Source organism: Columba livia, chromosome Z (genome assembly GCF_036013475.1).
Source record: "Columba livia isolate bColLiv1 breed racing homer chromosome Z, bColLiv1.pat.W.v2, whole genome shotgun sequence".
Classification (NCBI taxonomy): domain Eukaryota; kingdom Metazoa; phylum Chordata; class Aves; order Columbiformes; family Columbidae; genus Columba; species Columba livia.
The window spans coordinates 83,139,400-83,155,754 of NC_088642.1; the positions used below are offsets into that span (position 1 = coordinate 83,139,400).

General features: G+C 36.8%; 1 protein-coding gene across 2 annotated transcripts in view; it reads right to left on the reverse strand.

The window, feature by feature from the left end:
• The window catches only part of KIAA0825 (KIAA0825 ortholog), a 244,823-nt gene that overhangs the window by 115,067 nt on the left and 113,401 nt on the right, over positions 1-16,355 (reverse strand). For both annotated transcript variants that reach the window (XR_010469181.1, XM_065046958.1), the window contains exons 16-20: positions 14,932-15,165; positions 12,846-13,254; positions 8,803-8,959; positions 4,427-4,582; positions 429-523 (exon numbers count right to left, since the gene is read on the reverse strand). Coding sequence is in view for 1 of the 2 variants with exons in the window: in XM_065046958.1 (XP_064903030.1) it covers positions 429-523; positions 4,427-4,582; positions 8,803-8,959; positions 12,846-13,254; positions 14,932-15,165 (1,051 nt within the window). In the remaining variant the exon portion in view is untranslated. The remainder of the gene's footprint in view (positions 1-428; positions 524-4,426; positions 4,583-8,802; positions 8,960-12,845; positions 13,255-14,931; positions 15,166-16,355) is intronic.

Below are 16,355 nucleotides of genomic sequence, written 5' to 3' on the forward strand. Positions count from 1 at the left end.
ATTCATTAGAAACTATTAAGGAAACACTTTATTTTTCTAGCTACACTTGTCATGCCACCAATTACATTTCAGATTCATTGCAACTTGAGTTTACAGCCCTAAATTCTGTGCTATGCAGCGGAAATCTCCCTCAGCAACATAGGTTTCCAAAGGTTACTATTTGTTTTTAAAGCACCATTTACGGGCAATATCAACACATATTCATGTCTCAGAAAGAAAAGAAATATTATTAGGTTCTTCAAAACAGGAATTGAAAACCACCTTTGTAGGGATCAAATACACTAGGCAATGAGTATTTAAATATTGAATATTTAAAAATAAATGTGCAATTTATTTTACAAATTTCACCTGTAAAATCTGTGTGTATTAACTACTAAAAAGTGAAAAAGACAACAGGGAAGTGCAATTATTTGCCAAAATCTCGTTACCTGTGTGCCAGCAGCATCCTGAAGGTCATCTGATTCAGTCCCAAATAACCTGGCAGCAAGTTTGACCAATCCCAGTTCCATTCAGTAATGGTTGACTGTTGATACATGGCAAGAAGCTATTGTTAGTTATTAATCAGTGTTAATATGATCAGTAAATTAAAGCTCCAGCTGTGATATACTAACCAAGAAGGAGGGGGGTCTAGAACAAGGACTTAGACAGATGATATCAATCATGTCCACAGAAGATGGTTTTTATTCCAATAAGACAGCAATTAATTTATAAATCCATTTGGGGACGTAGCCATTATTTATAAAAAGATAAATCAATTTTTGAACCGTTATTCTTCCAACTGTTAATGGCATTCTGCCCAACCACTTTGTGTCAGAGCTTGACTTCTTGTTTGAAAAGCAAAATAACTGGCAACTTTTTATGTAACGCCAATTTACATTTCCTGCTGTCAGCAAAAAGTTTGTCATTAAAAACTTCGTATAGCTGGAATTCAAGATTTAACCTGTATTATAATTAGAGTGATGTTCTACTTGTCTATTGTTTTGTAAAGCACTCCCGTCACCAGATGGTTATTATAAACAGCAATAAGTCTAGACAGTATGAACAAATATAACTCCATATTGCTTATTTAATAAATAAAAGCAATCTACAATAATAGTGGGCAGACAAAAGACCACATAAAACATTCTACAAAACAGTAATTCCTGTTGCATAATATTAATTTTCATTGTCAGTAATGGTCAAGTAGTGACTACAATTCAACATCCTTGGGAGGAAATAATTCAAAAATTATTGTTTTACCGCAAAAATAGCATTGAGTAATTAAAAAAAAATTAAACAAGACAAAACAATGGAAATAAACCTAAATAAAAAGAGGGACGTTTATCTTGCAGTTCCTTTTTCTTCTTACAGAAGGTGAAATGAAGATTAAGAAAGGGAGACAAGGGTAGCTAAAGAAATAATAATATGGTGTGAAAGTGGAAAGTGAGTGAAGAAGTAACAGTGAACATCTGATAAACAAGAAATAAGGGAAGAAGATTCAACTGAGAGAACAGTGGGAGTAGAAGAACACAGGGGTGAAAACAGGCAACTGTTCTATCTGAAGTAAAACCAGACAAATTAATATGGAAGAAGTGCTTCTAAAATAAAGAGAGATTAAACAGAGAAGGTAAAGAGCCAGTAGCAACAGTCATAAAAACAAATAGGAAAATTTATAAGTATACTAGATAAAAATTCAGTTCACCAAATCGATCAGTTCTGTGAAAAAAATAAAAGATCAGTTTGGAAAAAGCCACTTCAGGAAAGGATTATAATTTATTTGTAGCATTTTTGTTCATTGATACTGTTGAGGAGTCGCATAGGCTAGACTTAACGTTACTAGACAATGGAGGAGCAGCAGCACTGGCAGAGATTGAGGTGTCAGGACAAATTGACAAAATCAAGAGCAACAAGTTACCAGGACCAGATGGTGATTATTCAAGATTTTTACAGGAATGTAAGAACGAAGGGGCTGAATCGTTAACAGAAATGACACACTTCTTAGAATCAGCCACTGAAAGGGGGTTGGAAGGTAAGAAATTTACATATCATTAATAAAAATGCTACAGCTGATTTCAAAATAGCGGTTCAGTGACCTTCGTTTCAGGAGGAGTAAAATTTGTAGAAATTACAATTAAGCATCTTGCTAAATTTGACACAAAAGGGAGAAATTCGCAAAATTTCAGAAGAGAAAAGTTAACCACTTTATGTACTGCAATTTTTACTTATGCCACCAAAGAATACATGGATGTTTACTACAAATTATGTTTCAGAAAGCTTTTGAAATAACTTATTTTAAGAAATCCTCTACTGAGGAAGCTAAGAGTGTGCCCACACTGCATAGAGTAGACAAGTTCTTATATGTTATATTATTATATATTGTAGTAATACGTTATATAGAACAGTGTAACACAAACATTCTTCATTTAGAGCTGAACCAGCTCTCTGGACTTGCAAGCAGCATTCCCGTGCCTATTCCCACCAGCCCTTTTCACATGAAAGTTTTAAAAAGCAATACGTGATTAACTCATTGACAAAATATGTTGTGAAATCAGCAGCTTGTTGGGACTTAGCATTTATAAAAGGTGAGCTGATGTATTAGAAACACATCTAGTTATAACAGATTTAAAGAACATCAAGAAATTAATCATGTATTATAAACTCCCAAGCTTTGGGGCAGTTGCCAATGAGTAAGAAATTAATTTAAGAAGAAATACATCCTTAGAGAAGAATAATTGTTCTTTGTGAGTGCTGTAGCATCTTCTAAAGGCACTGCTAATAGTCTTCTCAGAAAACCAGACACGGAGCTACACTGACCATTATTTCACGAAAAGACAGTCCCACATCACTAAATAAACGTGCAATTTTATGGTAAAGGGAACCAAGTTATTTAATACTATTATTAAGCTCAGGAAATAAGTCTGTCATTGTCACCAACAGGGTTGGCACACCATACTTTACAGTCCACGATCCGCTCTTTTTTTCTTCTAATTTAAAGATACTTTTCCATGCTCAGATAGACATTATGCCAAAAGTTTGCAAAATCCAAAGCGATTTAATATGAACTATCCCTTGTCATCTGTTGATTAATAGAGCACTGCAATCCTGTCATGTAGCAGAATAGTTCTGCCTTCAGTTATCACTACTTGAAGGTCTTATTCTACCACACCATTAATGAATTGACAATCGAGGCATGGTAAACTCTTTTCAGCACTTCAAATTGGAGTAAGTGATTCCACAGACCCTCAAATTCTGCAAATTTGACATATACATAAAGAGACTAGCGGAAGATAAAAAAGACAGTGTTAAAGCATGTTACTCTGGGGTGAGAAACCTTGTGAAATTGGTATTAAAGTCCTTTTTCAGGATTTGTATTTGCAACGTGATAATGACTAACTATTCCTTAAGCAAGTAAGGAAAAACAAACAACAGCAAATCAAACCAAATCACCAAAACTAACCAACCAAAAGCCACACCAGATATATTTTATGGCAACACACCTACTTAAATAGTCCAAAATGCTCAAAACTGGGAAAGATTATACTATTTAAAAGCAGAGTTGTACTGAAAAAGGACATCATTCTACCACAAGTCTGTAAAGTGAATTTCATGACACTGTAATACAATTTCTTTTCAAATATTTGAAATTGAGGTGTAGAATCAAAACCGTAGATGATGGATTACGAAGACTTGAGGAACTATGGTTGAAGATTAAGTGTCCAAGTGCCATCAGAAACTACATATAATTTTGTGTAATTAATTGGTCATGTGGTGTTCTGGCTAAGATTTAGGCAATTTGATCTATTTTCTTTAATTGTTACACTACCAGAAAAATAATTTCTGTAAACTAAATCCTTCACATATCACTAACATGGCTTAATGAAAACCACAGAATTGGATCTGTTAGGGGTTTTTTTTGTTTGCTTTTGGTTTGGTTTGTTTTTGGTTTGGTTTGGTTTGTTTTTTTCCCCTGCTTATTGTCACAGTTCTGTTAAATGTCTATTTCAAAAGCATCCTTTACCGTTCAACTTTTCTGTGAAAGGCTCATCAGGAAGGTTCTAAACGTGCACTTGGAGTTTTGCCCTGATTTTTGAAAGGACTAAAACTAGTCCTATGTACCATTACACAGATGTAATAAATGTCTTTGCTACTAATGGGCTTTCCCTTGCCATGCTGAACTAACACAGGAGATCTAAGTAAATGCAAATTGCTCTTACAGACAATACTTCTGATAAAGAAAAGGGCAGTAATGGCTTTTCGAACACCATGCTATTGTAGAGGGTGCCCTCATTAGATTCCCGAGTAATAATATTCCCCTGCTCTTCATCAAACGTGAGCGCACGTAATTAATCCAGTTTTCGTAATTTCAGCCTCTGTCATTGTCTTGATCATAATAAGACCGACAAGTAAAAATTATGCTGTGTAACCAAGGTTTTAGATTTCCACAAACCTGATTGAACACTTTTTCACAGGACTGTCTGTACACCTGGAAAGGGTTGAAGATGGGCTGCTCTTCTTGGCCACTGAGTGTCAATGGCAGGAACTGGCTGGAGGAAGCACCGTCCTCAGAAGAATCCTCACAAGACAGCTGGTCTTTCAAATATTCCTTTTAGAAGACAAAAAGAACCACAAAGAAAGTATATGCCACCTAGCTTTCTAAGTGAAATTTCCCTAAATTTCAAGCATACCTTGGAAGTGTGCTTGACAGAAGTATTATTGGAGAAAATAAATAATCTCTTATAAAAATAAAAACCTAAGAGTAACACCATTTTACGACAAACAATAAATTAACTCCTTCAACATCTATACAACTGGAGCAAATAATATGAGCTATTGTTTTGAAGCTGTCATGAAATTATATGTATCAGTTACAAGCTAAAATATATATATTAGGCATACTTGGAAGTGAAAAACAAATGTTTTCTATGAGCTGTTCTGATGTACGATGGTTATTACACGATTTACTTCACTTGATAAAATATACATAAATATTTAAAGTTACTTTCTGGACAGCATTAAATAGTTACTACATGACTATAAATAAAGTGTTTGATGAACATGTTCAAACTCCTTGTTTAAACACAGGAAATAAATATTTTTCAACTCTTCAAAGCTCTTAATTGTTTAAGCATTCAAAGACTAGAAGTCATTTATGATTTACATGGCAATTTGAGAAACTATCCTGTAACAGACCCATTATTATTTTGGCCGCAATCTTTTCTGTTTTCACTTCTTAAACTACTATGTAAATAAATCACCCTTGCATGCCAATAAGGTGTTTTGATTAAACAGAACCATTTTATGCAGAGCTAGATAATGAAACACTTACAGATCTATTTGCTGGAAGGACTACTGTGATTAAACAGTTTATTGTTATTAAAATGAAGCCCATAACGATAGGATTGCCATAACATTGAGCAAGTACTCAAGGTGAGTCTTCATTAAGATGCTCCTCTTAATTTACAGTACTACCAAGATGACAAAAATTAGGGAACACGCTAACGACCTGCCGAGGCACCTTGTGCTCCTCCCTGGGTCTTCCTAAAAGAATGATTTCGTGATCGGTTTAAACTGATCCAACTGCGGTCTGGTTTGCAAGGCAGGAGTTTCCTCCCAATCCACACAGGCTGTAGCTGTTTCTCCCTTGTGTTGGCACTAGCATATGTTGTGAAATCAGCCAGAAAAAGGAAAGGTTCCAGCCAGATAAAAAAGCCACACAAACAACAAGCCACATGATTCCTGTACCGGTGCAAAGCGGGGGCCTGGGAGCGGGAAAGCAGGGGGCTAGAGACAGAGCTGGGCTGCCTCTTTCTGCTGGTTCAGCTAAGCGTCAAAACTGCTTGAGACAACCACGAAACCATCCAAGTGTATGTAAAAAATAAAAATAAATTAAAAAAAAAATAAAAAATCAGACTTTTTTTGCTTTAAGACAAGGGCGTAATCCAGCTGTGAAAACACACACTGAATCTCTTACCTGTACTTTCTCAGCCTATGAAAACACCTGAGGTTTGTTTGGTTGTTGGGTTTTTCCCATTAATTCATGACTTCACGCCATGATAAAGATTTTAAAGTCATGGTGGTGTGGGTTATTAAACGGCTATGTTTAAAAATTTACCATTTTTTCATAAATGCGCTGCCTCCCATGCAAACATTTTCACACAATGTATAGACGGCAGCCCATAACTCCGGGTGCCGGCGCCTGCAGAAGCGGATCCTGTTGGTTTCTTAGTAGGGATATTGGAAATCACCGTCCATGCTTGCTAGGGTTTGGACATTTTGAGTGGGATACAGCTCACCTCCCAGCACAGGCACCTCCCTGCCTTTGGAATACTGTGGATTTATGTTTCGACAAAGAGACTTATTCAACAACAGTAAATGAACTCTTTATTATAGTCTTGTAGAGCCTGAAAAAGTCACGTTTCAAAAACGTGAAAACAGAAACGAAATCACGTTTGTAAACGTGTGAGCTATATCCTCACTCCCAATGACTGGGCAGGAAACCAAGTAGACAAAATACTATTGAGCCTGACAACGCAGGAGTGTTGGTTTATCTTTGGCAGCTATTAGTCAAAAATGCTTTTAAAAATGATTATTCTTTTTGATAAGTATGTGAAGGACTGTAGACTGAGTTGTACAGAACCTAGTATAGATCTTTGTAACAACATAGCTATATTTCCAAATGCAGCTTCCAGGAATCTATATGCCTTTTCCTTTGCTTTTCCAAGGAAAATCAGTGAGAACAACAATTTTCTGCCTCATCATTTTGTTCTCTAGTCACATGCAATTCTTAAGCAGTGTAGCATAAAGATCTCCAAACTAATTTTAAGAACACGATCCCTTGATAGTCCAAGGAGTCTCTAAACAAAAGGATGGACCTTTGAACGGATAATCAAGTCTATTTCTTGGTAGTCGGGCATGTTAAACACAATTGAAATTATGAAATATAATATTGAAAAATGCATTATCATAGCACCACGCTAAGCATTAAAATGTTTTCAAATGGTTTCAAAGGCAATTTGAAGTAACATGGTTAAGTCCCTCTGTGAGCCAAGCTGGTCAGGATTTATTTTTTCTTTTTTTTTTTGAGCTTTTGAGCTTTTTTTTTAAAAAAAAACGACAGTTTTTCCCGCTGAGGGATGTTCTATATTTAACAAAGCTCTTACTAGCTACAGAAATTCAAGGAGAGACACCTGGGATGCGGGAAGCCAGGCTAAAGCCCCTCTTCCACACAATTTTCTCAGCCTCTTACCTCCTGTTGGAGCTGCTCCACTTTGTATAAATAACCAAATGCTCATAGGAGCTGAATCTGCGATCAGGGTCTCCAGAACCCGAGGTGGGCATCCCACCCCTTCAGCTAGAGTATTATTCTATTTCTGACCCTAGGAACTACAGAATGGATTTTTACAGCAACATCTACAAGGTGAAACAACTCCGATGGGGAAAAGGGACAGAGTTCCATGCTGGTAGATAATGGTCCAGTGGCTTGGGGAGTTTGGTGGGATGTGGGAGATGCAGATTCAAATCCCTGGTCTAAACCAGGCAGAATAAAGACTTGAGCCTGCGTATCCCGTCCCCTTGGTGACTGCCCTAACTACTGGATTTTACACTATTTTTGGAGGTCTTGCTCATCATCTTTCCCTCACTCCATTATACTCAGAGTAATCCTGAATGTGCTCCGGGTGAAAAGGTTTTGTTTGAGCTGTATTACAGTAATAATTTTCACTTCAGTTCCTGAACCATTTAATTGTTTGAGATGAAACTTGAAAAGATTCTGTATTGTATTAATATTAGGTTGCCATCCCTATGTACATTGCTTCTAAAGCTTCCAAATGTAGATGCATAAAGGTTGCTTCTAAGCCTGTACTTAGGAACTAAACAGTTGATTTTCAGAAGAACAGTGCCAGTACCGAGCTGCTCTCTGTTGCCTTCATACAGACATAGCTGCCTGATTCATTTTCTGCCATCAGTTTGTTTCAAAAGGAAAAACTTGGCCTGTGCGTATATTTGCCCTATTTTGCATTTCATTATAAACACCTCCGTACACTTGAATGAATAAACAGGTGCTGTTAAGATCACCGCAAGGAACAGCAATTTAGTAATTAAAGCTAATAAAGAGAACTTTCTTAATTAAGCTGTGCGGATCTGTGTTATCACACAATTTTAGCAAATCTGTGTTTATTTCGGTGTATGAAATCAGAACGCTTTTGATAACTCGGGGCAATTTCATACAGCCTAAGAAATAATGAGGTAATTCTTTCACATCGCCCAAATTCCATGTGCAGCAAACAAATCTGAATTTGGTTACTGTAATTTTGAAAGCACTTTAACAGAGTTATGTATATTAAGTAGGGTTTTCATGTGGATGCATTTATTTCCTCAGTACAGACAAAGGGGGTGTTGCTTTATTTTGTTTTTTAAATCAGAGGAACTGATTTACTGCATTTAATTTTACCTCCTGTAACAGACAATTCTTCAGTAACCCTGATGATTTATTTTATATATATATATATTTTTGTTTTAACTGTATCCTTAAAACTGTATTCCTTAAAAATGTATCTATGGTCTACAATACGAATCTGAAGGAAGTTTATGAGCCATACTACTGTTTAAGTACATAAATAAAATCTACATTGTTTCCCATAAAGTAATCCTTTCTGTACAAATGCAGAAAAGCCTAAACTGAATGGGTTCCATTACAATACAATATAGGATTTCATATTGACTTTAAGAAGCATTATCACCTCCTTGACTAACCCTTAGCTGCCAGCAGACGCTGCCTCAGGCCAGTACACACCTAATTGCTCGGTAAAAAGGCCGTTTCCCTACCTCATTGAGCCGGATGATGTGATAAATTTGCCTCAGGTACTCGCTGCCACCTGGTTTGTGGCAGATATCCAGGACCATCATGTTTATTTTCTGCTCGGTGAATCCAAGCGCAATACCTCCTTCCTCTAGCGTTGCGCCTTCCACTGTGACTGAGGCGCTGGAAAACAGAAGAGACATGGATCAAATCAAGTTGATTTTCTGAAAATCAGAGTACTGATGCACAGTCGGATAAAAATACATGTTAAGAAACCCTATGAACGCTTCGCCTGAACAAAACAAATGTTGCTGGATACACATCTCTGAAGCTTTACACAAATACGCACTAAATGCTAAATAACTTTTTTTTACTATACACGTTTTAATGGTTCTCATCTAAAAGACGAAAACATGAAACATTTTTCACTCCAAAGACATGCAAGGAGCAAATATTTTTTACTTCTTTTCCACTAGAGAAGTATCTTTGCTACTAGAAGTGGCATTTGAATTTGATCTTTTGTACATTTTTCTTTGCCTGTCGCTGCACATATTAAAGCCTAATTAACATGTCAGAAAGGTAGCCATTACTCTAAGTATAGGTTAGAAGTTTTAAATTGAAGTCTTTTTCTTCCCACTGGTATGGCGGTAACCATTTCAAACGTACCTACTTCCCACCTGTTGCACTTTTTGCCTTGTGCTGTTCCTTGTTTTTTCTTCTTAGAAGTATTTGTGTGAAGCTGCTACAGAAAAATCTGAAGGTCACAAGCTCAAATGACTTGAAAAATGTGCGTTCAAAACTGTGACCACTGTTAAGATTGCTCTCTCTGCATACAAATGTAGGTTACCAGCTCTATACTTGCTTAGTATTGCACATTGACAAAGCGTTAAAGATATACTGAAACTAATGCTTTCCTCATATACTAGAGCTGCAGCACGCATATATGTTGGTACCTTGACGCAGACACGTCAAGAAGTTGAAAGACCAAGAGAATATATTACCCCTTCTATAGTCATTTTTGGCTTAATTTAAAATCTACCAAAGAAGCACTCCGAATTAAAAAACGCAAACAAACAAGTATTTTATTATTATAGAATTACAAAGAAAACAAAACAACAAATACTTTGGTATGGTCAGCTGTAAGCCGTGGTTTACTGTTGAGCGTGTGCCGTGATTAGGAAGTTAGTTCTGCTCAAAGCTGCTGTTTGACCTGCGGGCTGGCTTAAACGCTTCACAGCTGCTGGACATTAAAGCTGATATTGCTTCCACATGCAGCTTCAGAATGTCCCGCAGAGCAAATAGTTTCGGAATATAAACTGTAATTTTGTTCTTTGCTGAATGGAAGTAAGCGATACTCTGTTATTATGGTGTATTTTACAGAAAAGCTTCAAAGGAATCGATCTCTAAAATTAAAGCACGCTTAAGGCTGATCTTTCAATGACACGTGTGGACGCGGCCTCAACTTCTTGTGGAACTTGTGGCATTGTAGAAGTTGAGGACCTCTGGCAATGAGTGTATCAGTGTCAGCGCCCAAATTGTCTCCTTCCCCGTCCGTCACTGCGCAGGTGAAGCAGATGATTGGATTCAGTCGGCGCGATGATTAATGAGTTCCTCTCCGGATTTGGGACTGCCTATCAATCATGTCATTAGGAAGAATGTGCCCTGAAAGAGGCAGACCTCAGCCAAGGAATAACTGCATTCATCTTCATCTGCGTACGCGCCCAGCCAGCCACGGCAGGGTCACCATGATGGGAAACAATAATCTTCAGCTCGACAAATTACTTTGCAAAGGCAGACGTTGCTTTTCTTCCCGGGACGCGTGTTCTTCAGAATCCAACGTGACTGTTTACGGCTTTGGTGCTACTATAAAGTGAAGGTTATTTTAATGAATAGCAATGCTTGCAGGCGGCACACTAGACAGGCAATGCATACAACTGCCACTCCCCGAGCCTTTCGCTGAAGATTCTCCTTTTTTTTCTCTTAATTTTTGCAAAAAACTAAGTTAAATTTCTACGCCGTGGTGGAAGAACTTACATAATATTTAGACTGTTTATGTAGCTAGCAGTACTGATAACACTAACACAAAATCAAGCAAGGCATTAGCTTATAAGAATCCAGTGCACTTTAAAGATGTTTTCACAACTGTAGGCGAATCCCAAATAAATTTATGGTTTTTATTTTCTTCCACACGCTGTATCTATTAAAAATACATAAACATTTGGTGTATGTATACATACATACATACATAAATGCACGTTCATACATTTACTCACAAAATAATTATGAAAATGTTAAACAGAACATAATTTTACAGAAACTTAGGTTTTCAAATGTAAACATTCCTATTTCAAACAAATGACACAGCACAAGTCTCCTCTTGAAAGAGCTGCTTTTAGTTTAATGATTATGTGACAATTACTTAGTTTAATTGATATATGAGCTTTAATATATTAGTTTTACAGTTTGCATTTACAACAATATGTATCTCTACATTGCACATCTCAGCTATTTATTAACTAGATTTTGGTGGGGTTTTTTTCCATTTACTCATTATTTTTCACTATAAAATGGAAAAATAACATCTATGCTTGACTTTTATTGCAGAAATCCCACAAAGCCAGGGGACTCAGTTTCATAACTGCAATGTGTAACTGCTCATTTGGAGAGCAGACAATGCATTCCTCAGTTTCTAAAGCTTAAAATTAGGAGTCCTGGTCACAAACTAGTTCTCATTTTGGTTGATGCTATACACATACAGAAAACACTCTTCCACCCTTATTTCCCACAGTACCTGATGGGTAACACAGCATTTTTGCAGTATGTTAGAAAAGAAAATAGAGTATACAAATTTAAAATGTTCAGCTTAAGAAGAAGTGTCAACACTAAAGTTTTAGTTTTTGGAGATTATCCACAGTATTGTCTTAACCTGCATTAGTATTATTTAAGCAATACCTATTCTCTCAGTGACACGAGAAATCGTATTATGGAACCATTCTGTTTAAGTATCAATTTACACATTATCATTATGGGTTTTTTATTCAATGACTCTTCAGCCACCGGCATCTGGCTTCAATCTTTTAATCGCTGGATTAGAGCTTGTAAATTAGTATTAAATGGAAATGTAAAGATTACAAAGGTCAATGTCAATGAGCATTCGTGTGACACTATTACTGCTCAGCACTGCTCACGTTAACTGACTATTTGTAGACACAGGTACTGTCCCTTGAAACGCTGCATGAATGTCTGTTCGCTCTATCAGCAATTCCGACATACAACCGCTATATCCTTTGTTTATATGGGCAATTACTGTCAGGATAGCAATGACCACAATCTTCAAGAATATTCATCAGAAAAAAGTCATATTACTTTCAGTAGTCAATGATTAAATTCAGTAAGCCCTGTAACTCCAATAACTCCAACACTGGAAAGATAATTAATAGTATTTTTACCAAATGGTACATGACTTCACCAGTAAAAGAGACTAAACTACAGACACACTAACGCGTACAAACCTCCTTGAAAAATCATTACAAGGATTTAAAACAATTGGACCCTAATGTCAGATCTGCAGGGAAGGTTGATATTTCCTGAGAAAGGCACAGCAGGGTACTCTCCTTGTCTTGTTTTGATATATCCTACTTGCCCTCCGGGTTTGCTGTGTTTTAAAATGAAGTATGCTCACTTTTTAATCACAGATGAACACTGAAGGCTTTTTGTAGTCCCTCTTCATTTAATCAGCACAGCAAAATTAATTTATAAATATACCGTGGTGCCTTCTGGTCAGTGTACCTGTTCAAATTCTGAAAGATACACCCACTAAATTGTCCACAAATATGAAATGTAAGTAGTATGAAGACACGGTTCCGATGAAAGAACCACGGTTTAGCTTCAACAACGCAATTAAGTTGCAAAAACATGCTATAAAGCCAGCAATATTAAGAACTAATACATTTCATATAAGATCACTGTTCATCTGTTATTGTTAAAACTGAACAATAGCCACAAACATGCCAATAATCCAGTAAAATGAAGAACAAACAACGGCATTTGATAAATACTACGTTCTTACCAGTCTGTGCTCAATTTTCTTGCCTTCAGCAACTGGCTTTCAATCCAGTTTGGTCTTTGCTGTTCAATGCTTTGTATAACCTTCTGGGTCACTTGCTTAGGACCACTTTTCTGTTTTCCCATAATACTTTCTAAGCACACACGAACTAAACTGAGTTTTTCTTTGCTCCATCTGTCAAGTGTTGCACCTGTTAAAAGTTCTGCAGTATTTCCATCCTCAAATATCCGACATATAATTACAATCAAGTTCCAGACAAGCAGACCAGCTTTCCTCAATTCAGCAAAGTTTCTTGACATTTTTCTCTCAGCCAGAAAAAAGAAGTACTTAATTGGGGGAGGCAAACATGCAATCACTGTAGGTAACTTGCTGATTACAATAGATACCGCCTGAGCTGCAAGCCTCGTGAAGCCTTAAAAAAAGAAAGAAAAGAAGATATGATTAACATTAACATTCTAGTTCTACTGCAGCATGCTTCTGAATGTTGTATGATAATTTCTAACTTTCTTTTGTACTGAAAATTGGGAAAAAGCTCAAGTACTCGTCACTCTAGTTTGAATTCAGTTCTGCTTCCTCCACGTAAGTCCCACAAAATCTAAACAATAAAATGAATTAAAAACAGAGAACCTAGAAAATGTGGATTCAGACTGCGACCCTCTTACCAATTAGTCCTGCTGTGCACAGTTTCTATGGAATAAACAAAAAAAAGACAACAATGGTAAAAAAGTTGTCTTCAGGATTGCAGTGTAATATTTTTTCAACTTCAGGAGTGCAATATTGCACTAGGTATCTCAGGATATTACATACATTTATAATGTTTAGTTTTCTATCAATCCCCTTCTATGTTCAAACCTACAAAACTTCAGTTTATCAACTTTACATAAAGTACAGTATTTTAAGTATTCCTGATATTAAAAGTAGGTATGGAAATAACTACAGAAAATATGCTGCTCGAAGACCAAGACATATCTAAAGTGAAAAAAATATACCAAAATGTGACCCACAACACAGAGTCAAGTCAAGATTTGAAAAAAACTAAGCCAAAACAAAACCCAAACGAACCAAGAAAACCCTGGACCCATTGCATTTGTATTCTCAACTCCTGTGTTTGTTTGGTTGGGTTTTGTTTTAAGCCAGCTCTGTCCTAGGTGTCAGATAACCAATTTAATCTGTCACTATGTCTGAGTCTTACCTCTCACACAACCTTATCAGTTCAGGCTTAGTGATAGCCTAAAGCTGCCACCCAAGTTCTAGACTGAAGTGGGACTGAAGTGACAGTGCACAAATGTGCCTCGAGATGCTGAATGCAAAATACATGTAAAGAAAGACCAGACTGATGGCCTGGCTTGCCCACAATCAAAAATTCATGCCAGAATATACTAGTGATGCTGTAGTATTGCAAATAATCAGGTAAGATTTTGGTGGCAATAAATTTATGGTGAAATGTTTCCAGGCGTTAGCCTTTTCAAATAACAGAGGCTTTAGGCACAGTAATTTATGGAAGTATATACCACAGATCAACTTTACATCTAATCACCTTCAAAATATCTCCTACTATGTATATTAATTATTTCTCTTTCTTCAGGAACTGTTTCAACAACCAAGCGGTAGCTATTCGAAACTAAATTGCTGTGTGGCAAAGCTGGGGTGAACAAGTTGTTATCATTTCAGTCAACATTGTGTATCCAAATTTAAACAGTCCTGACTGAAAAGGTGAAAACTAAGAGAAGAACTGGTTACAGCCCTTACTACAAGAGCACAGACACTGTGCTTTACTCTGCCCCGAATCGCACCTTATTGCTGCCAGATGCTAAAAACATGTTCAGTACTATTATTATCAGTAATACAATACTGATTATTTTTAAAAGCTTGTTTGTGTGTGCATGGGCGTAAGCCTCGAGAAAGAATAGTTGAATTTTAACGCTAAGTATGTACTTCAAAAAGAACCCCACAGGACATTTGGGAATTGTTTTGTTAAATCTCAAACTGCAACACTCACGAACTCCAATTGTTCACTTTTGATATGTACCTAATAAGGGGGTAACAAGCTTTCATGACGAATTTACAAAAAGGTACAAATTTCACCCACATTTCCCAGATTCTTTCCTCTTCATTTCCCGAGGAGTGTAATTCCATTCCTTTGGAACCGTTTTCAGTAAACTTTCAGGAACTATTTGCTTGTGCTGGTACGTTCCATAGTTTTCTGCTGCCTCCCATGAATGCATCAAAGAAATTATCTGCTTCACAATACCCTTGACTGAATTAATCAAAGTCAACTTCAAGCATCTGATGACCTCTGGCTCCGACTCACCACAACTGGAAACTTCAGAAGGAAGAATTATTAAATATTCAGTTAGTGTGGTAATTTGTGTAAATCTGTTACAGAAATAAGTGTTTCAGAATTCTTAGGGAAAGAAAAGTAAAGCCATTATGATTCACAGTAACTTAGACCTATTGGTCTGTTACAAATCAAAGAGCAAAACAACGTAGCATCTTGTACCATCTTAATACAGCACTGACAAAAAATACAAATCAATTTAATTCCTTCATCCTCATTTTTCCATCAATGCATTTATAAAAATTTAATTTAAGCTGACTGACATCTTCCTTTTTATATGGAATACATTTAACTATTTGTTAGACATCGATAAGGTGAATGGGTAGACCTAGTTTTTTACACTTCCTTGTCTTGACAGTATTAATGGGGTTGTGTTTATTAGATACCCAAACCGTTACACTAGAAAACAGCAAGGGAAAAATAACATTTTGGCAAGAAAAATGCATACAAATAATAGTCATCAACAAAGACATAGCATGTTATCAGAGACTGCATGTTGAAAATAGACCATCCTAAATACCGTTATTGACATTACGACAAGTATCAATCTTCTCCACATTCTTAATAGCACGGAGAATTGCAGTTTCCCCATCGCAGTGGCGCAGCAGTTGTCGGGCAGAGTGCTGCAGGACGTACCCGAGATGTCTTTTGACATGGCAGGTCCTTTCCTCGCCACGTTGCTTGTCTGTACATTTTGCTGATCTAAGTTTAATTCCTCTTTGTGGGGCCTTTCTGGAAGCTTCCCTGTGATATTTCTGTATTTTCCTTCCTCTTGCACTTTAAGCTTCCACTTTTCGTGATGCTATTTGTCTCTAGGGAATATCTGGGCACTTTTACCACCACCTTTTTTTGCTTTTGTGATATTTGTATCTCCCCTCTTGCACACCCCCATCTTCTTCCTTTCTTTTGAGTTTTCCTGCATTTTAGTCATCATGTGCAAGATCACGCATCTAAACCACACCTCTCTTTTCTGGTTCAATACCATTTTCCTTAGGGGGAGCATTAGTTGCTATAATTGTGAGGGCAGCTCCCCCTCTCCGTGGAAAATCAGGACCCTGTTGACAGCAGAGTCTATATGCCCACCAGACTATGTTCCTTTTCTTTTTCCACTCTTCTTTAATTATTTCTTACATTTAAATAGCGGCCAATGTCTGCAGCTATGTAATCCACAGAAA